General features: G+C 43.9%; 1 protein-coding gene across 1 annotated transcript in view; it reads right to left on the bottom strand.

The window, feature by feature from the left end:
• Positions 1–25784, bottom strand: part of ptprz1a (protein tyrosine phosphatase receptor type Z1a) — a 177181-nt gene that overhangs the window by 19270 nt on the left and 132127 nt on the right. Inside the window, 7 exon segments of the mRNA XM_055650225.1 lie at positions 1844–1978; positions 3786–3920; positions 5587–5669; positions 7639–7735; positions 11146–11166; positions 14110–14195; positions 19101–19192. Coding sequence (XP_055506200.1) covers positions 1844–1978; positions 3786–3920; positions 5587–5669; positions 7639–7735; positions 11146–11166; positions 14110–14195; positions 19101–19192 — 649 coding nt within the window.

Genomic DNA, 25784 nt, shown 5'->3' with positions numbered 1-25784 from the left:
ACATATAAGATTATTAAAGGTTTGGAAACGCTAGAGACAGGAAACATGTTCCCAATGTTGGGGGAGTCCATAACCAGGGTCACAGTTTAAGAATAAGGGGTAGGCCATTTAGAACGGAGATGACAAAAAACCTTTTCACCCAGAGTTGCGATTCTGGAATTCTCTGCCTCAGAAGGCAGTGGAGACCAATTCTCTGGATGCTTTCAAGAGAGAGTTGGATAGAGCTCTTAAACCTAGCAGAGAAGGCCCAAAATGGATACTGATTTTGGATGATCAGCCACGATCATATTGAATGGTGGTGCAGGCTCGAAGGGCCAAATGGCCTACTCCTGCACCTATTTTCTATGTTTCTATGTTTCTAATAAAAAGCATATGTGAAACAGCATACGAAAAACAAAACACAAATATTTATAAAGTGTCATAAACAATATCTATAAATAACTGAAATTGTATGTGTCCGAAAAGGAGCAGGAAGAAGCCAAAGCTTATTAATTCCCACCCCTTATTCAACTGCTTGTAATTATCTCATACAAATTTAGCAGCTATATGTACACCATATGTTCACCAGCCACTATATGTACACCAAATTATTTACATTTGAACACTAATCAAATATTTACAAAGCCATACAAAAAAGAAAAAAAGAAAAAGAAAAGAAAAACCCCGCAAATACCATCTAGTATCTTAGTCATATATACAACCCATCATTCTATAATCACCCTTCCCAATACAATCAGTATAACAAATATCACAATCACCTATCCTCATCCCAATACCCTTTTAAACAAGTGTTTTTGTACATCTTTTTAAACTGAATTGTGCTTGTGCTAAGTTTTATCTCCTGTTCCAGACCATTCCACAAATTCACACCACAGATTGCTATGCACATACTTTTAAGAGTTGTTCTGACATTGAGTTTTTTTAAATTATGTTCCCCTCTCAAATTATACCCACCCTGTCTTTCCATAAACAGTTTTTGTATATTTCTTGGAAGTAAATAATTTCTTGCTTTGTACATGATTTGCGCAGTCTTAAATTTAACCAGATCAGTGAACTTCAGTGTATGTGACAAAGGGAAGATAAAACCTGGGGATAAACATAAGGAACTGCAGAGGCTGGTTTGCAAAAGAAGACGCAAAGTGCTGGAGTATCGCAGCGGGTCAGGCAGCATCTATGGAGAACATGGAAAGGTGACGTTTCGGGACAGGACACCATGCTGTGACATTCTGTCAATCAATACAAGAGGGATCAAGCCTGCTCTGAATCTTTAACTTCCGCCTAACTCCACCATCTACACACGGAAGGAAAGAAAACAGAAACAAATACAAAAAAACAACATGAGCAAAGTTGCATCGAAGGTGAAATTCAGTTCGTGCTCTCAACTTTTTATGAAAATGTTTGCTCACTTAAGGGCCTGTCCCACTTGGGCTATTTTTAGGCGACTGCCAACGGCTGTCATAGTCATAGCAGGTTGCGGAAAAACCTGCGACTGGACCCCCCTTCGACATAAAATTTGAAATAGAATCATTACTTTGACAACAAAAAAAACCAAAGTCAGCACCTGCCGACAACTACGACAGCGCCCACGTCAGGAGAAGTCAAGCTACGCTCATTGGCGTCAAACGACAGACACTGTCGCCAACTGTCTCCGAAAAATTTTCAACATGCGGCGACCAGAAAGACGCAATGACTCTTTGGGCGACTGAGTAGACGACTCACGACCATACGGGCGACACCCCGACAGCGATCATGTGGCGACTGCCTAGTCGCCTGTAGTCACCTCAAAAATAACCTAAGTGGGACAGGCCCTTTAGATGTCGTGAGAATACAAACAAACACAAACCTTTTTAAACTTTGTGTTTCGTACAGTAAATTGTCTAACGGTGTAATAGGATGAAACGTTTGTGTTCTTCAGCGATACAAGGATGTGTCCATACTCTTCACTGTTTTCTGATGGCCAATACTGATCGCATTTCCTCTGAAGAGAAATAAGAATTTTCGTTAATACGATCCAATAAAACTTTATTTATCCGAGGAGGGAAATTAATCTGCCCACAGTCATAAAACACAAAACATGAAATTAGAGTGACGAGTGGAAAAGATTGAGGATGTGCAAGGATTGGGGTGGGGACAGGGGGGGGAAGGGAACAGTTCCAGTCTCAGTCTACCCCACGACAGAAGGGGGAGGAGTTGTACAGTTTGATAGCCTCAGGAAAGAAGGATCCCCTGTGGCGTTCTGTGCTGCATCTTGGTGGAACCAGTCTGTTGCTGAAGGTGCTCCTCAAGTTGACCAATGTGTCATGGAGGGGTATTTTCCAGGATGCTCCATGGTTTGAGTAGAATCCTCCCCTCCAAGGCCAACTCCCATGAACCCAACTCCAACTCCAACTCCGCCCCCAGGACGGAGCCAGCCTTCCCGATGAGTTTGTTAATCTTATTGGGGTCCGCAGCCTTCGACCTGCTGCCCCAGAACACGGCAGCGAAGAAGATGGCACTGATTGGTAGAACATCTGCAGCATCTTACTGCAGATGCCGAAGGAGCGGAGCCTTCTCAAAGAGGACAGGCGGCTATGTCCCTTCTTGAACTGGGCCTCAGCGTTCCTAGACAATTCTGGATTAGTCTCGAGGCATTCTTACACAGGGCGGTGTCTATTTGTTTTTATTCAATAGACCCACGTCAGTGCTCTCAGGTTAGGATAGGGTGCAGAATTCTCTTCACTGTGACCCAATTTAACTTGGGGAATTGGATGAAAACTGTTCGTTACTCCAGCATGAATAACTTTCATCCTACAAGCCCTCATGTGTGCTGAATCCCACCTTATGGGAGTGGGGGGAATCAAGCCAAGCCGACAAAAAGAGAGAAATGTCTTTGACAGCCCATGCTTTCAGCTTAACCGGCTGTTAAAACTGTCAACACCTCTGAATGTTTCTGCATTAAAAAATGTTCAGAGACTTTCAAAAACTGTGTTGGGAATGCAAATGTATTTGCCCACTTTGTGATCAATGCAAAATCCCTCCATCTGGATCCTCTCACTTGGGTCCAGTAAAGATGTTTGGAGTTCTTCCATAAGAGGAGTTCAATGTGGACAAACATATCCAAGACAAAAATGCCCAGGTTGTTGAAAATTACAAGCATTGAAAATCCACACAGTTGATAATTGTTGTGCATTTGAACACCTTAGGTCAGGTTATAGTGGAGAGAATCCTGCACTTGCGAAATGGGGAGATTGCCACATTGTTAATGCCATATTTTGTTATACGACACCTTATATAGTTATAAATTTCGGCCAAGAATCTGGAGAAACATGAACCTTTTGTAATCAGATTGTCAACATATCAATGCAACATTTCAATGCAAATTCTGGGCCTAAATTCACAGTTGTGAGATATACAAGTGAGAAATTAATCTGGTATTTTACCAAAGCCCCTGGTTATTTGTAATCTCTCCAAAGGGGCAGCAGGGCTGTCACCTTTCCTTTCCAAAACCCAATGCACACCCAGTGAGTTGTGAATCTGCGGAATTCTCTGCCGCAGAAGGCTGTGGAGGGCAATTTGCCAGATATTTTCAAGAGAGAGTTAGATATGGCTCTTCGGGCTAACAGAATCAAGGGACATGGGGAGAAAGCAGGAACGGGGCACTGATTTTGGATAATCAGCCATGATCATATTGAGTGGCAGTGCTGGCTCGAGGGCCGAATGGTCTATACCTGCATCTAGTTTCTATGTACACAGATAACCTGAATGTTATTTGCATGCAAGAGACTTCAACAAAATTTGACACTCACCCTTCCCTTCTCCACCAGGTTGGTGATCATCACAATCACGCTTACGTTATGTTCCCATATCATACGCCAGAAGTCTTTAGCTGTGGATTTAAGAGGCCCTTGAGCTGCGATGTAGGCCTTCTGCCTGTTGTAGCCCTGGCAAACACAGTTAAAAGTCATGCCTTATTATCTTCCCACTTTGCGCTGGAAGGAACTGCAGATGCTGGTTTAAACCGAAGATAGACACAAAAAGCTGGAGTAACTTAGCGGGGACAGGCAGCATCTCTGGAAAGAAGGAACGGGTGGCGTTTTGGGTCGAGGCTGGTTAGGGATAAGGGAAACGAGAGACATAGACGATGAGGTAGAGAGATAAATAACAATGAATGAAAGATATGCAAAAAAGTAATGATGGTTAAAAAAAACGAGCCATTGTTAGCCATACCAAAGGAAACCAAGGGAAAAAAAGGAACAAAAAGTGATAGAAAAACATAGAAACATAGAAAATAGGTGCAGGAGTAGGCCATTCGGCCCTTCGAGCCTGCACCGCCATTCAATATGATCATGGCTGATCATCCAACTCAGTATCCCGTACCTGCCTTCTCTCCATACCCTCTGATCCCCTTAGCCACAAGGGCCACATCTAACTCCCTCTTAAATATAGCCAATGAACTGGCCTCAACTACCCTCTGTGGCAGAGAGTTCCAGAGATTCACCACTCTCTGTGTGAAAAAAAGTTCTTCTCATCTCGGTTTTAAAGGATTTCCCCCTTATCCTTAAGCTGTGACCCCTTGTCTTGGACTTCCCTAATATCGGGCACAATCTTCCTGCATCTAGCCTGTCCAACCCCTTAAGAATTTTGTAAGTTTCTATAAGATCCCCTCTCAATCTCCTAAATTCTAGAGAGTATAAACCAAGTCTATCCAGTCTTTCTTCATCAGACAGTCCTGACATCCCAGGGATTAGTCTGGTGAACCTTCTCTGCACTCCCTCTATGGCAATAATGTCCTTCCTCAGATTTGGAGACCAAAACTGTATGCAATACTCCAGGTGTGGTCTCACCAAGACCCTGTACAACTGCAGTAGAACCTCCCTGCTCCTATACTCATATCCTTTTGTTATGAACTACAGGAGAGGTCAGTGTCCTGTGATTCTCACCTTTCACCTGATTGTTGTGTGTTTCTCTCGGAGTTCATCCGAGACCAGCAACTCTGAGATAGTAGTTTGACACAAAGTGCTGGAGTAACGCAGCGGGTCAGGCAGCATTTCTGAAGAAAAGGATTAGGTGACGTTACGGGTCGAGACCCTTCTTCAGATTGTCTGGAGTCTGAAGAAAGTTCTCGACTCGGAACATCGCCCATTCCTTCACTCCAGGTATGCTGCCTGTCCCGCTGAATTACTCCAGCATTTTATGTCTATCTTCAGTGTAACCGGCATCTGCAGTTCCTTCCTAAACACTGAGACAGTAATGGTCTATCCACTACTTATTGAGAAGTAGTGCACTACCTAATACACTACTTACTGCTGTAAACAACAATTGGATATTTAACCACATTGGTTAACATATAACAAAAAAATGTAAATAGTAAGTCCTGAGATATTTCTAGCCAAGTCCTATAACTGTTTGAGTCTGAAGAAGGGTCCCGACTTGAAACGTCACCTATTCCTTTTCTCCAGAGATGCTGCCTGACCCACTGAGTTACTCCAGCATTTTGTGTCTATCTTTGGTATACACCAACACCTGCAGTTCCTTCTCACCTATAAAATTGCCAAACCATTCCCTTACAACCAAACAATTTTAAATTAGATTTGGGATCTTACTTACGTCAACGTAATTTGCATTGATATAGTCGCTGTGGTTAGGATCCTTGTCCAAGAGTGGGGAGAGTTTAACTCTACTGTGGTCAACTGGAACAAATAAAATAAAACACCTTTATTTTGTATTTTTTCCCCTCCGAAAGAAAATCTTATTTTCATAAGTTCATAAGTGATCAGAATCAGAATCAGAATTTGATTTTATTCGCCAAGTATGTTTTGCAGCATACGAGGAATTTCACTGGCCAGGAGCAGATAGGATCAGAATTAGGCCATTCGGCCCATCAAGTCTACTCCGCCATTCAATCATGGCTGGTCTACCTTTCCCTCTTAGCCCCATTAACCTGTTCAGTGCCACCTCCGAGTATGTTCGGGTCCTGGCCAATAGTGAAGAAAAAACTTGGCAGTGAACAGGTTAATGGAGGATAAAAACAAACACAGAGATGCAGGATCGGGTCAGGCTGTGGATTTAATATGCAACCTCATAAATTATGCAAGAGTACTGGAGCAGTAAGGGAACACACTGACTCAGTGACCATGGCAAGTTGACCGGAATGACCAAAGATTAACTTCATGTTAAGCTGACAATGGAATGTTTTGAACTTGAGTTAAAGAGCAGATTTATTGTGCAGGCTGTTTCTATAAAGTGGCCAAGATACAGAAATGTAGCTTAGTTTAGAGATACAGTGTGGGAAACAGGCCCTTTAGCCCACTGAGTCCACACTGACCATTGATAGCCCAAACGCACCAGTCCTATATTACTCCAGATGAGATTAAAGTTTTAGGTACTAGTTAGGAGAGGGTGGTGGCTGCTTGAAAATCACGGCTGATCTGTATGGGGGAATGGAAGGAGAGGGTTAAGGATTTGGGTTGAACGCCACAACAAGTATGACTTGGTGATCTTAGACATCAAGGAAGTTCTGCAGAAGTTGGAAAGACCCAAATGTTTTTCACTATGACTAGACCACGTGACAATAAAGAAGTTGGTATATCCCTTTTATCTCTTTTTTTACTTTTAATATATCTTCTGTTCTCGTTTTCTCTTTTTCTTTTTCTATGGCTTGCTTCTTAACTCTTTTTCGAGTTTTTTGTTTCTAAGGGTCTCTTTTGATCACTCTTTCACACACTTACTATCCTATTTAACTCTCTTTACTTTTCTTCTTTTTAAAGTTTAAAATATGAAGTGGTACAGGAAATGTATTATGTAATTTTTGGCTTATATAAATAATTTGACTTCTAATAAATAAAATAAATATTAAAAAAAAATAAAAAAAAAGAACCATTGACCATTTGTAGGAGAACAATTGAAAGGCCACGTGGAGGTGGTGTTTGAAGTAACGTGCGATTTATGCACCAGGACGCCTGCCAAAGCTGACCTGTCAAGTTTGTTTTGGGTACATTTTTTGTACATTATCAGATGACGAGATTGCTCCGAAACTTGGTAACTCGAGGTCTTAATTTACAGAATGGAACTCAGAAAGACTTAATTAGGTCACAAACAGAATTAGCTGAACATCCACAAGTCTAAATTCATTAACAGTAGATCCCAATTTCTGTGACATTGATGGGGGCGGACAGAATCAATGACGTTCCTGGTTGGCTTTGTCTGTGGTTTCACCACATCACAGAAGGCTGTGGAGCCCAAGTCAATGCATATTTTTAAGGCAGAGGTCGATACATTCTTGATCAGTATGGGTGTCAGAGGTTATGGGGAGAAGGCAGGAGAATGGGGTTAGGATTTGCTATGTTTGCTAGGTTTGCTATGTCGCTCTTCCAGGGAGATGCTAAATGCATTTCGTTGTCTCTGTACTGTACACTGACAATGACAATTAAAATTGAATAAAGAATAAAAGAATAAAGAATAAAGGAGGGAGAGATAGATCAGCCACGATTGAATGGCAGAGAACACTTGATGGGCCGAATAGCCTAATTCTACTCCTACCGCTTAGGACCTCATTAGCACAGTCCACATTCCCTATTTATTAATTTACTGCCCTCACAATTGTTTACCCTACGACACCATTGAAATAGTTGTCACATTAAGATAATCAAAATGGCTTACAAGCAACTATGTTTATATAGCGATTCTTATTTTTGTTGTCTGGGTGGTTGGAACTGTCTGACGTGATGCCCAGGTCAACAGTGCATCCTTGGACCTCCTGCAAGAAGAAAGAATGCAATTAAAGATCATGAAATAATATCTCCATATATACAATTAACTTGGGTCTCAGTATGAAAGGTATCAAATCCCAATCTACTTCATGTGTAGGAAGGAACTGCAGATGCTGGTTTACACCGAAGATGGTCACAAAATGCTGGAGTAACTCAGCGGGTCAGGAAGCACCTCTGGAGAAAAGGAAAAGGTGGTTTCAGGTCAGCCCCTTCCTTATAACAAAAGGCCCTGACGCAAAACTGTGGAATGTCTGTGGAATTCTCTGCCTTAGAGTGCGGTGGAGGCAGGTTCTCTGGATGCTTTCAAGAGAGTGTTAGATAGGGCTCATAAATAGCGGAGTCAGGGGATATGGGGAGAAGGCAGGAACGGGGTACTGATTGTGGATGATCAGCCATGATCACATTAAATGGCAGTGCTGGCTCAAAGAGCCGAATGGCCTACTCCTGCACCTATTGTCTATTGTCTATTGAAACGTCAACTGCTCCTTTTCTCCAGAGATGCTGCCTGACCCGCTGAGTTACTCCAGCGTTTTGTGTCTACCCCTTGTACATCGTGGAAGTCTCTGCCTCAGAGGGCGGTGGAGGCTGCTTCTCTGGATGCTTTCAAGAGAGAGTTAGATAGAGCTCTTAAAGATAGCGGAGTCAGGGGATATGGGGAGAAGGCAGGAACGGGGTACTGATTGATCGGGGATGTGCAGCCATGATCACATTGAATGGCAGTGCAGGCTTGAAGGGCCGAATGGCCTACTCCTGCACCTATTTTCTATTGTCCGTTTTTCCTCCTCCCATTCCTAAGAAAACTGTAGCCTGCTTTTTATGGTCCTTTAAGATTTTTAGATTTTTCTTACATGGCCAAAACTCTATTGTAAGATAACCTAAGACAGTTGAAAGGTTATTATGAACCAGCTTGAGCAAAGAAACCAAGAATACTGGGGTAACTCCGCATCTCTGGAGGACATTGATAGGCAAAGCTTAATTCTTGCTTGTATCCTTATTGAGTAACAGTTGGCAAGGCTATGTGATTGTTCTGAAGCCTCCAGGAAGTAATAATTATTCTGCTGGAACACGTTGACTGAGACCCAGATGGAAAAAAAAACACAGATATATTTATAAAAACATGCTCCCTTAATTTAAATACTTTCGTTTGCGAACATAAAATATTGGAATCATCGTATCTTCTGTATGTAGGGATCTAAGATATAGAAATGGACAGAAACGATATCAAGAAATAATAATGTTTTGTCAAAAAAGAATTTCACTGTACATTTGTACACGTGGCAATAAGGATCCATTGACCATTGACCATAAGGATCTGAATCCTGCCACATGTGAATGATCATGGATAAATGAACAGTCAAACATAGTAGCCCGCAACAAGAGTAACCCCACCCCTGGATGACAGCAGAACAGAGAATTTGACTGTATAAGACACAGTTGGAAAAATTGCAGCCAACTTTGACCAGAAATCAGTGATCTACCTTTGCTTCCTCCTGCAATTTCCATCATTACAGAAGCAAATGTAGAGATTTTGTTTAGAGATACAACATGGAAACAGGCCCTTCGGCCCACCATCGATCAACCGTTTGCACTCGTTCCATGTAATCCCACTTCCACACCCACTCCCTACACACTAGTGGCCAGTTAACCTACAAACCCACGTGTCTTTGGGATGTGGGAGGAAACGGGAGCACCTGGGTAAAACTTTCACACGGAGAGCGTGCAAACTCCACAAAGACAGCACCCGAAGTCGAGTTCAAATCCGGGACTCTGGGTCCATTTTAGGAATGGGCAGTACTTGCAGTGGTGTCAAGCATCCACACCATATAAATGAAAGTAAACATTCACCGCAGAAAGCACAATCACTCTCGTGTAAACAGCTGAGATGCAAAAGGGGGGCACGGTGGCACAGCAGTAGAGTCGCTGCCTTACAGCTGCATACAGCGCCGGAGACCCGGGTTCGATCCCGACTACAGGTGCTGCCTGTACAGGGTTTGTACGTTCTCCCCGTGACCGTGAGGGTTTTCTGTCTCCTCCCGCACTCCAAAGACCTACAGGTTCGTAGGTTAATTGGCTTGGTACAAATGTAAATTGTCCCTAGTGGGTGTGGGATAGCGTTAATGTGCAGGGATTGCTGGCTAGGTGCGGACTCGGTGGGCCGAAGGGCCTGTTTCCACGCTGCATCTCTAACCTGAACTAAACTAAAAGAAGAATATTTGCATATTCCTCATTGCATTTACTGTGTGGGTAGCAATGTGATTGCGCGCAAGGTGAAATCCAAACACATTTAGAAAAGAATTGGTGGTAGACACAAGATGCTGTAGTAACTCAGCGGGACAGGCAGCATCTCTGGAGAGAAGGAATGGGTGGTAGCTTCTTTACTCAGAGAGTGGTAGCTGTGTGGAATGAGCTTCCAGTGAGGGTGGTGGAGGCAGGTTCGTTTTTATCATTTAAAAATAAATTGGATAGTTATATGGACGGGAAGGGAATGGAGGGTTATGGTCTGAGCGCAGGTATATGGGACTAGGGGAGATTATGTGTTCGGCACGGACTAGAAGGGTCGAGATGGCCTGTTTCCGTGCTGTAATTGTTATATGGTTATATGGGTGATGCTTCAGGTCAAGACCCTTCTTTAGACTGATGTCAGGGGGGGGAAACAGGAAAGAGATAGAAAGTGGGCAGAGACAGTAGGACTGGGAAGGGAGAGGGGAAGGAGGGAGAAAGCAAGAGCTATCTGATATTAGAGAAATCAATGTTCATACCGCAGGGGAGTAAACTACCCAAGCGAAATATGAGGTGCTGCTCCTCCAATTTGCGCTGGGCCTCACTCTGACAATGGAGGAGGCCCAGGACAGAAAGGTCAGATTGAGAAAGGGAGGGGGAGTGGAAGTGCCGAGCAACCGGGAGATCAGGTTGGTTACGACCGACTGAGCGGAGGTGTTCAGCGAAAACGATCGCCGAGCCTGCGCTTGGTCTGGCCGACGTGGAGAAATTGACACCTGGAACAGTGGATGCAAAAGTATAGAATAGGCCCAGCCAGCCTATTTCAAATCCAACATGATGCAAACATTCATGATAAAGAAAACTCCAGAGGTTTTTAGAATGTGCCTTCAGTTTACAAAGGAAAAATAATCCCGTAGGATACAATTCTGAGCAGCATACTAATGAGAGAACATTTCTTGCCGACCAATTTCTATTGCATGATAAATTGCAGAGAGATCAGAGTCCAAGCCCTGCAGAGATGTTGATTCTGCTCTGCAATAGAGATTTGACCTTACTTGCGACATGAGGATGTTAAACAGAGCACACACTGACATGCGGGGAAATAACACTAGCAAATAATTGTTCTACAAAGCTACTCTAAGGTGCTAACAAAAAAAAACGAAACAAAATATCTTACCTCATAATATGCTTTGAGTTTCTTATGAAAGGGAAGGAATGCAAAAAGCACAGCAATCAAAACACCACAGCAGACAGTGAACAGCACAGATGCATCACAGCAATGTCAATAAGGACAACTTAAACATTCATGCAACAAACACATTTTAAATGGCGAGTGAGCTTAATTCAGAACCAGTGGCTAGTTTTTTTTTAGACCGCATTTTAAGGGGTTGGACAGGCTAGATGCAGGAAGATTGTTCCCGATGTTGGGGAAGTCCAGAACAAGGGGTCACAGTTTAAGGATAAAGGGGAAATCTTTTAGGACTGAGATGAGAAAAACATTTTTTTACACAGGTAATCTGGTGAATCTCTGGAATTCTCTGCCACAGAATGTCACTGAGGCCAGTTCATTGGCTATATTTAAGAGGTAGTTAGATGGGGCCCTTGTGGCTAAAGGGATCAGGGGGTATGGAGAGCAAGCAGGTACGGGATACTGAGTTGGATGATCAGCCATGATCATATTGAATGGCGGTGCAGGCTCGAAGGGCCGAAAGGCCTACTCCTGCACCTATTTTCTATGTTTCTATCATCGTATGAATTCCTTCATGCCCAGAACAAAAAAAAACATTTTAAGCGTGGCACATCTGATCTTTCGTTCCAAAATGGCACGTGTTTGAACTTTAAATGAGAGTTTTAAGATACAACGCAGAAATAGACCCTTCAGCCCGCTGAGTCTGTGCCGGTCAACGATCACGTGGTACACTAGCACTTTATTACACATTAAGGGTCATTTACAATTTTACCAAAGTCAATTAACCTACAAACCTGTACGTCTTTGGAGGGGGGGAAGGAAACCGGATTACCCGGAGAAAACCCACAAGGCCACGGGGAGAACGTACAAACTCCATCCAGACAGCACCCGTAGCCAGGATTGAACCCGGGTCTCTGGCGCTGTAAGGCAGCTTCATTGGGCCAAAGGGCCTGTTTCCACACTGCATATCACAATGCATTGTCGAGTTTCATGAAAACACCGTGAAGCTGAAATTAGTAGCTGGAGAATTCACCGGCAGTAACACCTTCCTGTCACAGCCAGCCTGGGAATCGGAATTTCCCAACACAAGGGCGGATTTGTCAACACTCGCTTGCTTAACAAAGCTCCACTTCTGCAGGTGATGGGTAAACAGACAGTGTGTGGGCAGAAGGATCGATTAAAATAAGGTCTGTTGTACTTCACAAAGTGTGGAGGGTCTCATGCGGATCGCCTGAATGTTTTTAAGAGCATCAGAAATAAACAAAAATCAAGGCTGTCCAGCTTTTGGAACTCAGTGAAGTCAAGGTTGACAAAAATTTTAGGTTTAGGTTTAGGTTAAGATTTGATAGGAATCTGAGGGATACCTTTTTTTACGCAAGAGGCAGCGAGTATGTGGAACGAGCTGCTGGAGGAGGTAGTTGAGGCAGGGACTATTACAGCATTTGGGAAATATTTAGACAGGTCCATGGATGGGAGGGGTTTAGAGGGATATGGGCCACGCACATGCAGGTGCGACTAGTGTAGTTGGGGTGTGTTGGTCGGCATGGGCAAGTTGGGCCGAAGGGCCTGTTTCCACGCTGTATGACTATTTAGGATGATTGTCAATCCTTTTCTAGGCAGAGCATGCAAATAGATTGCGTCGTCTTGCATCTGCTGCCAGTATCCTATCCTATTGTGAAAGTAGACACAAAATGCTGGAGTAACTCGGTGGGACAGGCAGCATCCCTGGAGAGAAGAAATGGGTGACGTTTCGTGTCGAGACACTTCGTCTGAAGAAGGGTCTCAACCTGAAACGTCACCTATTCCTTCTCTCCAGCAATGCTGCCTGTCCTGTAGAGTTACTCCAGCTATTTGTGTCCATCTTTAGTCACTGTCTCCCGTTTCTTCCCATTGCTTCCGAGTCCCATGTGAGTGACCCCTTGTAAACATTCACCGAGCCCTAATCACATTCATCCATGGTTTAAAATTAAGCTCAACTGTAACATGCAAACAGTACACATTGCTTCAGATTTGTGAAGATTTGCAATATATGTAAAATCACATTTTTGAATTTTTAAACAAAAATAAATTCTCCATGCAAAATCAATAGTAGACTAAATATCCATCACAGCCATCGAACCATCTGTTCACGGCACAAATCTTCTGAATGTCTATGTGCAAAAGTTTGCACTGTGCAGGAGTTGCAGAATTGAAGGGGTTTTTTTTTGCTTAATTCCAGTTACACATACCCACTGCTGACACAAACATTATTGCCACTGGGCAAGAACTGAAGTACTAATGTGACAGCAATGGCTGCATTGGAATAAGGGGGCTCCAAATTAACAAGAATTGGAAGGTATAAAGCGGTGAGCTAGGGTAATGGACAGGAGGGAAAGGAATTTGGAGATTGTCCATTGTTGGATAGAGAAACATTAAAAAGACCTGCCATAGGTTCATAAGTCATAGTAGCAGTTGTCGGCCTTTCAGTCTATTGAGTCCATTCTATCATGGCTTGATTAGTGTAGGTGTCAGGGGTTGTGGGAAGAAGGCAGGAGAATGTGATTGAGAGGGAAAGATAGATCAGCCACGATTGGATGGCAGATCTGATGGGCCAAATGGCCTAATTCTACCCCTGTAACTTATGGCTGATTGATCTTTCCTTCTCAACCCCATTCTCCTGCTAGACGGCACAGACTTGGTGGGCAGAAGGGCCTGTTTCCTCGCTGTATCTCTAAACTAAACTAATAATCTTCCCCACATCTGGAAGGTTTTTCAATACCGAAGAATCTTCAAATCTTAACAAACCTCAATAAATTAAGCCGAGCGTTTTAACAAAACCAACAGCAAGACAAATTAGTTTATTTAAAATATTTTATCCAGTTATTGACTCATTGAATCACTAAAATCTATGATGGTAACCTGCTGTTCCTGTATTGTTGAAACAGCAATAACTCAAAATATATCCACACATACCTCAAACTCTTCTGTAAATCCACCATTGGCATGAAGCTCTGCCACATGCTTAGCGAATTGCTTGACTGAAATGGCCCCCATTTCATCTGCAGAGAGAAAAACAAGTGTTCTTTCATTTTTATTCAAAATGGTCATGGACAGGATCTGATGTCTACTGAAGAGTAGGAGTTGCAAGATGACCAAGAATGGATAGGAATATCAAGCAACAGAACCATCAGACCACTACTAGAGAGCAGTCCGGAACTACTATCTACCTCAATAGAGACCCTGAGACTAACTTTGATCAGACTTTGCTGGCTTTATCTTGCACTACATGTTATTCACGTTATTCCTCCGTACACTGTGGACGGCTCCATTGTAATTGTGTATTGTCTTTCCGCTGACTGGTTAGCATGCAACTAAAGCTTTTCACTGTACCTCGGTACACGTGACAATAAACTAAACTCAGTCTCAATTTTAGAAAAATTGATCAGGAAGAGACTTTATTCAACAAAAAAAACGGATAAAAAGTAGATGATAAGAGTGAGTTTGTTGTGGTTTGTTTCTCTTAAACAATCAAAAACACAAAAAAAATCAGTAATCAAGCAATGAAATCTTTATTTCGCCAGGCGGGTGTGGTAAAGGCTCTTACAGTATGTAGATACAGACTATACAGAATATCCCCAGACAAACGTGATTAAGTACATGTATTTATACTCCAATAATCAGCGATTCAGCAATACCTTATCTACAGAGCATAGTACACCCTCTTGCTGCTTAAGATTGACAGCTTCTTAAAATTCTCAGTTTCTTAAGATTGACAGGTTCTTCCGAGAGAGGAAGGGATAGCCCATAAATGGTTATGATGAGAAGGCTATATTTCTGCAGATCTTGTTTTTTTGGACTAATGACGCACATTATGATCTTATAGAGCAAGGGTAGGAGCCGAGAGTCTGAAGATCCTCTTTATGTTTATATTATAGAGGAGACATTCATGAAGTTGTGCTTGTTATCTTGCTTGTAATGGGAAAAAGGAGCATAAACATCTTTGGTAGCCTTGTTAGTTTAATAGTAGCAAGGGGAAGAGCTTTCTGCTTGCTTTGCAATTAATAGGAGAAAGGTTACAGCCTGTCTTAGTTTCAGCTGAATCCATTTTTGTAAAGTTTAAATCTTTTAAACTTCCTCGTTAGTAAGAAATACAATTAAAAAGACAAGCTGGCTTTCTACCTACTCAAAATTGTAGAGTGAGGTTTCGGTAAATGTTGTTCCCATTGAGAATGTCATCGGAAATTAATAGGAAATAAGCCATTGACAATCAAATTAAGCAAATATTGGTAGGTGCCAAGTAGGATCTCGACCCAAAATGTCATCTATCCATGGTCTTCAGAGATGCTGCCTGACCCGCTGAGTTTTACTCCCGCACTTTGTGCCCTTCTAACCATTACAAGTCATGGGTTAGATCAAGGGTTCCCAACCTGGGGTAAGTTTACCCAGGGGGTAAATTTATTGATTCTGGATTTGTACATATTTTTTCTCATTGGGTTATGGATGAGACAAGTTGTTTTGTCCAGGTATCTGCCATTTTCCTGAATGATGTTGGAATCACGAGGATGGATGGACTTATCGAGCAGCTCCGTCAAACTGTTTAGGAAGGAACTGCAGGTGCTGGTTTACACCGCAGATAGGCACAAAGGGCTATAGTACCTCAGCGGGTCAGGCAGCATCTCTAGTTGAAAAGGATGGGGTCGAAAGAAGGGTTCTGACCCGAAACGTCACCCATCCTTTTTCTCAAGAGATGCTGCCTGACCCGCTGAGGTACTCCAGCTGAGTTACTTATATTTAGAACCGTCATACTTCTGCCTTATATTGTGCTGATGGTGAATAGACTTTACCACGAAGCACCACAACTTGTACATGAATCAGATTAGTTTAGTTTAGAGATACAGTGTGGAAACAGGCCCTTTGGCACGACAAGTCCGAGCCGATCAGCGATCCCCGCTCATTAACATTACCCTACACACACTAGGGACAATTTTACATTGATACCAAGCCAATTAACCTACAAATCTCTACGTTTTTGGAGCGTGGGAGGAGACCGAAGATCACGGGGAGAACGTACAAACTACGTACAGACAGCACCCGTAGTCAGGATTAAAACCTGGGTCTCTGGCGCTGGCGGGTGCTCGGAAGGCCCCAACCACGGATGAACACGGAGGGCAGGCTGGCTGGACTATGGTGCCATCCTCACCTTGGTGCCATTTATGTTATGTTGTGTCGTGGACTTTCTGTGTTTGTGCTTTTTTTTAATTCAATTTCAATTTTATTTTTCATATGTTTTATTATTTATTTATTTATTTATTTATTTATTAAATTTATGATACTGCCTGTAAGGGAAATTCATTTCGTTGTCTCAAATTGAGACAATGGCAATAAATTTGAATACACTACAATACAATGTAGGCGCTGCAAGGTAGTAGGTCTACCGCCCCACCACCGTGCCGCCTAAAATTCCAGTCAATTTCTGGTCAATGGTAATCCACGTGATGTTTGCTGAAGCTGAATTCAGTTTCATCATATGACAGAGTGGATTATGAACAATCCCACCCTTAACCAAAGCATGGAGGAATGTTGCCCGACCAGCCGAATCCTCCCGGCAATTTACGAGGCCATAATTAAAATAAAACCTGTGCCCGAACATGTAGAGGAAAGGACGTCTGCAGAAACAAAATGGCTGCAGGCTGTAACGGATGCTGCAAAGTGCAGTTATGTGGGGTGAGGGGACATGTCTGCTGCTCGGGACAATGAACTAACGCCCAACTAAAATTGCTCGTTTTGCATTCCTCACAGAATTCCAGATATATGTTTCCTGAGATATAAAATGCTGCATTATAACATGGCACAGTCATAATACGACTGTGGCAGCTGAAACAGGCCTTGATAGCAAAATAAATTGAAGACTTATTAGAAACCATGTTAGCAAAAAGCTGTTCAGGCAACCATCATTAGCATAGGGGAAAGCAGATTAAACACTAACACTTCATGGTCATTGACTGACACTTGACGTAAAACCTTTTAAATGTTGACACTGAGTGGAAAATGCAATGCTTGTCATTATTTATTGGAGGTTAGGGAAGTTTGCTTTTAAGTGTTAATGTGGACAAAATTGATTAAAACTGAAATTATAACTGATTTTAGTTTTTTGTAACTCCCAAGTGGTGGTTTTTCAAGTGTGGCAACATTTTTTTGGTCGCCACTGGATTTTGAAATGTTCAAAATCCTTTTGCGATATAACGCCAGCAGTCGCCGAAAAAAATCACCACGTGGGACAGGCCCTTGAGTGCCTGGAACACGCTGCCAGGGGTGGTGGGGGAGACAGATACGATAGTGGCGGTAGGCGGCGCGACTCTCGTCAGCAGCGGCCTCTGCAGCCCGTCCGCGTTTTTATTATTTTTTGTCTATGTTTATATGTAGTTTTTGTTATTTTTTGTTGGGATGTGTGTGTGTGGGGGGGGGGGGGGGGGGGGGGGGGTGGGTGGGAGGGGGGGCAACTTTTAAATCTCTCCCTGCACGGGAGACCCGACCTTTTCTTGTCGGGTCTCCGTTGTCGTTGGGGCTACAATGAGGAGCGGCCTCCAACAGAAGAAGACCGGGGACTCTGGTGCCGACTCACCACTCACCGTCGCGGAGCTGGCCGAGTCCAGAGCGGGTGGAGCGGTGGTGGAGCGCTGCTGCTGCTGCTGCTGCTGCTGCTGCTGATTCGGAGGCTGCAACTGCGGGCCTGCGGACGGCGGCACCGGGAGCCCGCGGGTCCCTGGAGGGAGACCGCTTTTCAGGGCTCCTGCAACGGCGACTTCTCCCGCCCGAGTTGCGGGGTCGAAGAGCTCCTGGAGCGGGGCCTAACATCACCGCCCCGCGCGGCTTGGAATGGCCGCGGGACTCTGCGAGCGCACGCTGGGGGCTCTAACACCAAGACCTTGCATCACCCGGCGTGGCTTTAATGGCCGCGGGACAATCGCCATCGCCAGCCGGGGGCTTTGACCTTGACTCTGACATCGGGGGGGGGAGAGTGCAGTGGAGAGATAAGTTTTTTTGGCCTTCCATCACAGCAATGTGATGGATGTTTATGTAAAATGTAAATTATGTTGTGTCTGGGGTCTATTTGTTTGTAATGTATGTCTGCAGAAACGGCATTTCGTTTGGACCTCAAGGGGTCCAAATGACAATTAAATTGACTCTTGACTCTCTCTCTCTTTACCAGGCTTTTAGATAGGCACGTGGATATGCAGGAGGAAATGGAGGGATATGGATCGGGTGCAGGCAGGTAAGAGTTGGTCTTGGCATCATGTTCAGCACAGACATTGTGGGCCAAAGGGTCTGTTCTTTTGCTGTACTGTTCTGTGTTTCAGAATTCACTGTCAGGACAAAAGAAGTGCCATAAAACACACAAATTAAATAGGTAAAGGACTGTGTAGGAAGGAACTGCAGATGCTGGTTCAAACCAAATAGAACCTGGAGCAACTCAGTGGGACCCAGGCAGCATCTCTGGAGAGAAGAAATTGGTGACGTTTCGGGTCAAGAACCTTCTTCAGACAGTGGACAAAAGGCCTTCTTCAGACAAAGTCTGGTGGCAGGAGGCAAGTTAATAAAAAGATTTATCGAAGTGACACAATTTGTTCCCGGGTTCAAGTTCAAGTTCAAGTTCAAGTGAGTTTATTGTCATGTGTCCCTGATAGGACAATGACATTTTTGCTTTGCTTCAGCACAACAGGACATAGTAGGCATTGACTACAAAACAGATCAGTGTGTCCATATACCATTATATATCTATATACATAGGGTTAATAGGTACAGATCTGATTCACTCAATCTGAAGAAGGGTCCCTACCCAAAATGTCACCTATTCATTTTCTCCCGAGATGCTGTCTGACCCGCTGAGTTACTCCAGCTTTTTGTGTCTATCGTCGGTTTAAACCAGCCTCTGCCGTTCCTCCCTGCATGCTCAACCTACTCACCTGAAATAGGAAGAGTCAGAGTTGGTGACGTGGAAATGACGCGAGGCGATGCATTATCTTCCAGGTAGAAGTGAGCGGTCTGAAAACATTTTCTGCGGCAAAGAAATGAAACAGAATTAGGAGGTCCTTGAACAGTAGCGAGGAATAAATCACGTAGATGCACAGAGTCTCGTGCCCAGAGTAGGGGAATCGAGGACCAGAGGACATAGGTTCAAGGCGAAGGGGAAAAGATTTAATAGGAATCTGAGTGGTAACTTTTTCATACAAAGGGTGGTGGGTGTATGGATCAAGCTGCCAGAGGAGGTAGTTGAGGTTGGGACTATCCCAACGTTTAAGAAACAGTCAGACAGGTACATGGATAGGACAGGTTTACATAGAAACATTGAAACAAAGAAAATAGGCGCAGGAGTAGGCCATTCGGCCCTTTGAGCCTGCACCGCCATTCAATATGATCATGGCTGATCATCCAACTCAGTATCCCATATCTGCCTTCTCTCCATACCCCCTGATCCCTTTAGCCACAAGGGCCACATCTAACTCCCTCTTAAATGGAGCCAATGAACTGGCCTCAACTACCTTCTGATGCAGAAAATTCCACAGATTCACCACTCACTGTGTGGGAAAACATGTTTTTCTCATCTCGGTCCTAAAGGATTTCCCCTCTACCCTTAAGCTGTGACCCCTTGTCCTGGACTTCCCCAACATCGGGAACAATCTTCCTGCATCTAGCCTGTCCAACCCCTTAAGAATTTTGTAAGTTTCTATAAGATCCCCCCTCAATCTCCTAAATTCTAGCGAGTACAAGCCGAGTTTGGAGGGATATGGGCCAAGCGCAGGCAGGTGGGCTAGTGTAGCTGGGACATGTTGGCCGGTGTGGGCTAGATGGGCCGAAGAGCCTGTTTCCACGCTGTAGCATTCTATGAGTAGTGTAACTCGTACAGGATCCATCTCGTACACAAAGCAGTGAAACGTAACATTCACAAGAGGCTTTTCTTTTAAATTGGTTTCAACGCAAGGCAAATTATGCAAAGCTTCGCTTTCAAACTGTAGAGTAAGTGACCAACAACCCAATTCAGGCAAAAGGTAACAAAAAGTACATAAGCAAGAGAGACGATGATTCACAAAACGGACACGAAGTGCTGGAGTAACTCAGCAGGTCAGGCAGCATCTCCGGGGAACATGGATAGCCAACGTTTCGGTTCAAGACCCTTCTTCAGTCTAGGCAGGTTCTCTGGAGAACATGGATAGGTGACATTTCAGGTCGAGACACTTCTCCAAGAGGGGTCCCAATCTGAAATATCATCTATCCATGTTCTGCAGAGATGCTGCCTGACCAGCTGAGTTACTCCAATACTTTGTGTCCTTTTGTGTATTAACCAGCATCTGCAGTTCTTTGTTACTACAGAGAAGCAATTCCTTTCACCTTATTTTTCAGGACTGCTATCTCGACATCTCTGAGGCAGACGTTTATCCACATCTGATATATGAATTGGATGTCACTATAAAGGCACAGTGCTGGTCCAAGATGAATCGTATAGTACCCCAGCCCAGGAAACAGACCCTTTGGCCCACCGACTCACCAGTGACCAGCGATCTCCCCTATCCTACACTCTGGGGACAAATTACAATTTTTACCTAAGTCAATTAACCTACAAACCTGCACGTCCTTGGAGTGTGGGAGGAAACCGGAGCACCCGTGGAAAACCCACGCAGGTCACGGGGAGAACGTACAAAGCCCGAGCAGACAGCACCCGTAGTCAGGTTCAAACCCGGCTCACTGCAGCAGCTCTACTGCTGCGTCACCATGCCGACCCATCAACAAAACCTCTCTTCATGAATGGATTTGAGAGAACTGCTCCTTAAGAAGTCTGCTCTTCCAATTATCATACCTGACCACTAAGAAAGCAGCGACTGTTGTCCTTTAACAAATTATCACCTATCCCACAGCCAACAATGGACCATTGTGGGCTCCACATTTCCTTGATTGTCGTCGCTTTTTCCATAATTTCCATTCATTTCTCCCAAGTATTGTCTATATCCCTCGTTCCCCCTCTCCCCTGGCTCCCAGTCTGAAGAAGGGTCCCGACCCGAAACGTCACTTACTCCTACTCTCCAGGGCCGCTGCCTGACCCGCTGAGTTACTCCAGCTTTTTGCGCCTGTCTTTAGTTAAAGCGATAGCGCTGAAAAAGTTTGAGGCGGATGGCCGCAGCTAAGTTTACATAGAAATATAGAAAATAGGTGCAGGAGTAGGCCCTTCGAGCCAGCACCACCCCTTTAATATGATCACGGCTGATCATCCAGAATCAGTACCCTGTTCCTGCTTTCTCCCCATATCCCTTGATTCCGTTAGCCCTAACAGCTATATCTAACTCTCCCTTGAATACATCCAGTGAATTGGCCTCCACTGCCTTCTGTGGCAGAGAATTCCACAGATTCACAACTCTCTGGGCGAAAAGGTTTTTCCTCATCTCAGTCCAAAATGGCCTACCCCTTGTTCTTAAACTGTGACCCCTGATTCTGGACTCCCCCAACACAGGGAACATTTTTCCTGCATCTAGCCTGTCGAATCCCTTGAGGAATCTATGTGTTTCTAAAATTAAGTGGTGGGGGGGGATAAACATAGAAACATAGAAACATAGAAATTAGGTGCAGGAGTAGGCCATTCGGCCCTTCGAGCCTGCACCGCCATTCAATATGATCATGGCTGATCATCCAACTCAATATCCCGTACCTGCCTTCTCTCCATACCCCCTGATCCCCTTAGCCACAAGGGCCACATCTAACTCCCTCTTAAATATAGCCAATGAACTGGCCTCAACTACCCTCTGTGGCAGAGAGTTCCAGAGATTCACCACTCTCTGTGTGAAAAAAGTTCTTCTCATCTCGGTTTTAAAGGATTTCCCCTTTATCCTTAAGCTGTGACCCCTTGTCCTGGACTTCCCTAACATCGGGAACAATCTTCCTGCATCTAGCCTGCCAACCCCTTAAGAATTTTGTAAGTTTCTATAAGATCCCCTCTCAATCTTCTAAATTCTAGATTCTAGATAAAGCAGGGTGATAGCACGCGACTCGCAGCCAGTTAACATGCAGCCAAGCAGCTTCGAGCAGATGGCTCTGTGTTCACAAGCGTTCTGACAAGTGAATGCAGATGAAAGGCACCTTAGATATGACCCAGCAAATGCTGCTCGCTGCCTATTCTCACAGGATGAACGTGAGATTCAAAATCAGTCACCGATGACAGCTGGTGTATCTGCATCGAGGGAGCTGAGACAGAGCGAAAAAATATTTACTGTGGAGAGCACAGGTATTGGGGAGCGCATTCTCCAAAGAATAAAAAAGGTGAGAGGAAGTTGCTTTTATCAAGCCCGACTACTCACCAAAGTTTCAATGGAATATATATTTGACTTATAAAGCAATTTAGTGCCGTAAATAAATATCAATGCTGTTCTTAAGGAATTATTATAAGTGTCACAGAAGATAGACACAAAATGCTGGATTAACTCAGCGGGACCGGTAGCACTTCTGGGGGAACAGAATAGGTGACGTTTCGAGTCAGGACCCGAAACCTGAAGAACGGTCTCGACCCGAAACGTCACTCGTTCCTTCCATCCAGTGATGCTGCCTTTCCCGGCTGAGTTACTCCAGCTTTTTGTGTCTATCTTCGGTGTAAACCAGTATCTGCAGTTCCTTCCTACACATATTATAAGTGTCAAATCGACTGAAAGATACAACGTGGAAACAGGCCCTTCGGCCCACCCAGCCACTGATCACAATAGATCTATGCTATCCCACTTTAGCAATTATCAAAACCTAAAAAATTATAACCACGGTGCAAAATAACCTCCCAAAGTCCAGAGTGCAATGATAGACATGTTCTCGACCCGAAATGTCACCTATTCCTTCTCTCCAGAGATGCTGCCGTCTCCAGAGATGCTGCCGATGTATATAAAGGTTTGATCGGTCAAACTTTATATACGTCGCAGGTATGAAAAGGCACAGAACAAATTAGAGCCGGCATCGATGATCCAGGAAAGGTGGAGCCCACAATAGTCCATTGTTGGCTGTGGAAATAACGCTGGTGCAGGTCGGTAGAGAAAAGGGAAATTGAGGCTCCTCAGGACAGAAACAACTTGGCCACTATTTGGGGGGGGGCGGGGGGGGGGAGGGTCGTGGGAAAATATTCAGCCAGCTTCAGGCACACCGAACGGCCAACTGACTGAGCCTGCAAACTCCACGATGCTTGGAGTGGAATTTTATTGGTGAAAAAGAATAAAATAAAAGCTTTTTTCACGTCGTGGCTTTCAGGACAGTTTTCTGTCGCTAATTATATACATATGACAAATTAGCCACAGAAAGCTGTCCTGAAAACCACAATGTGAAAAAAAGCTATATATATATAATATATGTGTGTGTGTGTGTGTGTAAAAAGAAGGAACGGGTAACGGTTTGGTTCGAGAAACGTCATCAGACTGGGGGCTTGACCCGAAACGTCACCCATTACTTCTCTCCAGAGATGCTGCCTGTCTTGCTGAGTTACTCCAGCATTTTGCGTTTTTCTTTGGTGTCAACCAGCATCTGCAGTTCCTTTCCCCACACACACACATTCAGCCAATATATCTGTGTGTGTGTGTGCGCTGTATATACATCCACGTGTGCGCACACACTAATTCAGACACTCATAACACACACATCGCACACATGCTTGTACAGACATGCACACATACAGACACTTATAAAGATATAGACACACAGAACACACAAATGCTGCTTTCCTGACAAATAGCAGCTGGAGGAAAATCATCAAAACATATTCTCCTGAACACTGACGGCAATATACTTTGCAAAATATCCATCTGCTTCATTTAATTGTCCATCGCAGCAAGGCAATGTGCTAAGTGTTGATAAGTAAGCTTCCTGCTAATTATCACCCTATTAAAAAGAAATAACTACTGACAATCATTGCTGTATGGTCTAGCAGTTTGTTTCTTTGGTACTTATCAAAGTACCATATCATTTCATTGACACCTTTCCTCTTTGGCTGAAGCAATGCATCCTTAATGGCCAAATCCCGAGATTTTTCAATCACAAGAACTTGAATCATTTAACAAGCAGAAAAGCACTAACAGAATAATGAAAGGGCTAGATAGAGTGGATGTGTAAAGGATGTTTCCACTGGTGGGAGAGTCTAGGACCAGAGGTCGTAGCCTCAGAATTAAAGGGCGCTCTTTAAGAAAAGAGGTGAGGAGGAACTTCTTTAGTCAGAGGGTAGTCAATCTGTGGAACTCATTGCCACAGAGGGCTGTGGAGGCCAAGTCAGTGGATATTTTTAAGGCAGAGACAGACAAATTCTTGATCAGTACCGCTGTCAAGGGTTATGGGGAGAAGGCAGGAAAATGGGATTAGGAAGCAGAGATCAGCCATGCTTGAGTGGCGGAGTGGACTTGATGGGCCGAATGGCCTAATTCTACTCCTATAACTTGTGAATTTATGAAAGGGCGTGCCAGGAACTCGTCGGAAATGATTGTAAAACAACAAGAGTGCGTTGAGACATAGTTCTCAATAGATAACATCGTAAACAAACAAATAAGCAGCTCAATAAATAAAAGAAACACAATTTTAGTGCAAAACAAAATAAAAGCTCGAAGTTTTGAGTACAAGCAAGACAAGTTTGTAGTTCATAGTCGTAGTAAAGGTAACAAATAAAAGCAGCTCAATAAATAAAAGTCACAAATAATTTTAGTTCAAAACAAAATACAAAGCTCGAAGCCGTTCCCACAATGTCCACAAGTTCGTGAACACATTGGTGTTCAGTGTCCAATGTGTATAGATTCAGTAACAAAAGCAACTGCAGATGCTGGATTAACGAAGTCACACAAAAAAGATTAGAAACTCAGCATTTGTGCAGCAGCATCTCCTGGAGCGAAGGAAATAGGCAACGTTTCGTTCTGAAGAAGGGTCGGCCCGAAACGTTCGTGAATTTCCTTCGGTGATAGATGCTGCTGCACCCGCTGAGTTTCCCAGCTTTTTTGTGTAACTATAGATTCAGGATCAGTTCCTGTGGATTGGAGGGTAGCTAATGTTATCCCGCTTTTTAAGAAAGTTGGGAGAGAGGAAACAGGGAATTATAGACCAGTTAGCCTGACACCGGTGGTGGGGAAGTTGCTGGAGTCAATTATAGAAGATGAAATAGCGGCACATTTGGATGACAGTAACCGGATCGGTCCGGGTCAGCATGGATTTACAAAGGGGAAATCATGCTCGACTAATCTTATGGAATTTTTCGAGGATGTTAAGATTGTTAAGGGTTTGGACACGCTAGAGGCAGGAAACATGTTCCCGATGTTGAGAGAGTCCAGAACCAGGGGCCCCAGTTTAAGAATAAGGAGTAAGCCATTTAGAACGGAGACGAGGAAACACTTTTTCTCACAAAGAGTGGTGAGTCTGTGGAATTCTCTGTAGAGGGCGGTGGAGGCAGGTTCTCTGGATGCTTTCAAGAGAGAGCTAGATAGGGCTCTTAAAGATAGCGGAGTCAGGGGATATAGGGGAGAAGGCAGGAACGGGGTACTGATTGGGGATGATCAGCCATGATCACATTGAATGGCGGTGCTGGCTCGAAGGGCCAAATGGCCTACTCCTGCACCTATTGTCTATTGTCTGTGTAACTGGGAAAATGGACAAGGGAG

This window comes from Leucoraja erinacea, chromosome 19 (genome assembly GCF_028641065.1).
Source record: "Leucoraja erinacea ecotype New England chromosome 19, Leri_hhj_1, whole genome shotgun sequence".
Classification (NCBI taxonomy): Eukaryota; Metazoa; Chordata; class Chondrichthyes; order Rajiformes; family Rajidae; genus Leucoraja; species Leucoraja erinaceus.
The sequence above is the reverse complement of the archived record's forward strand: the minus strand, read 5'-3'. Positions and strand labels throughout refer to the sequence as shown.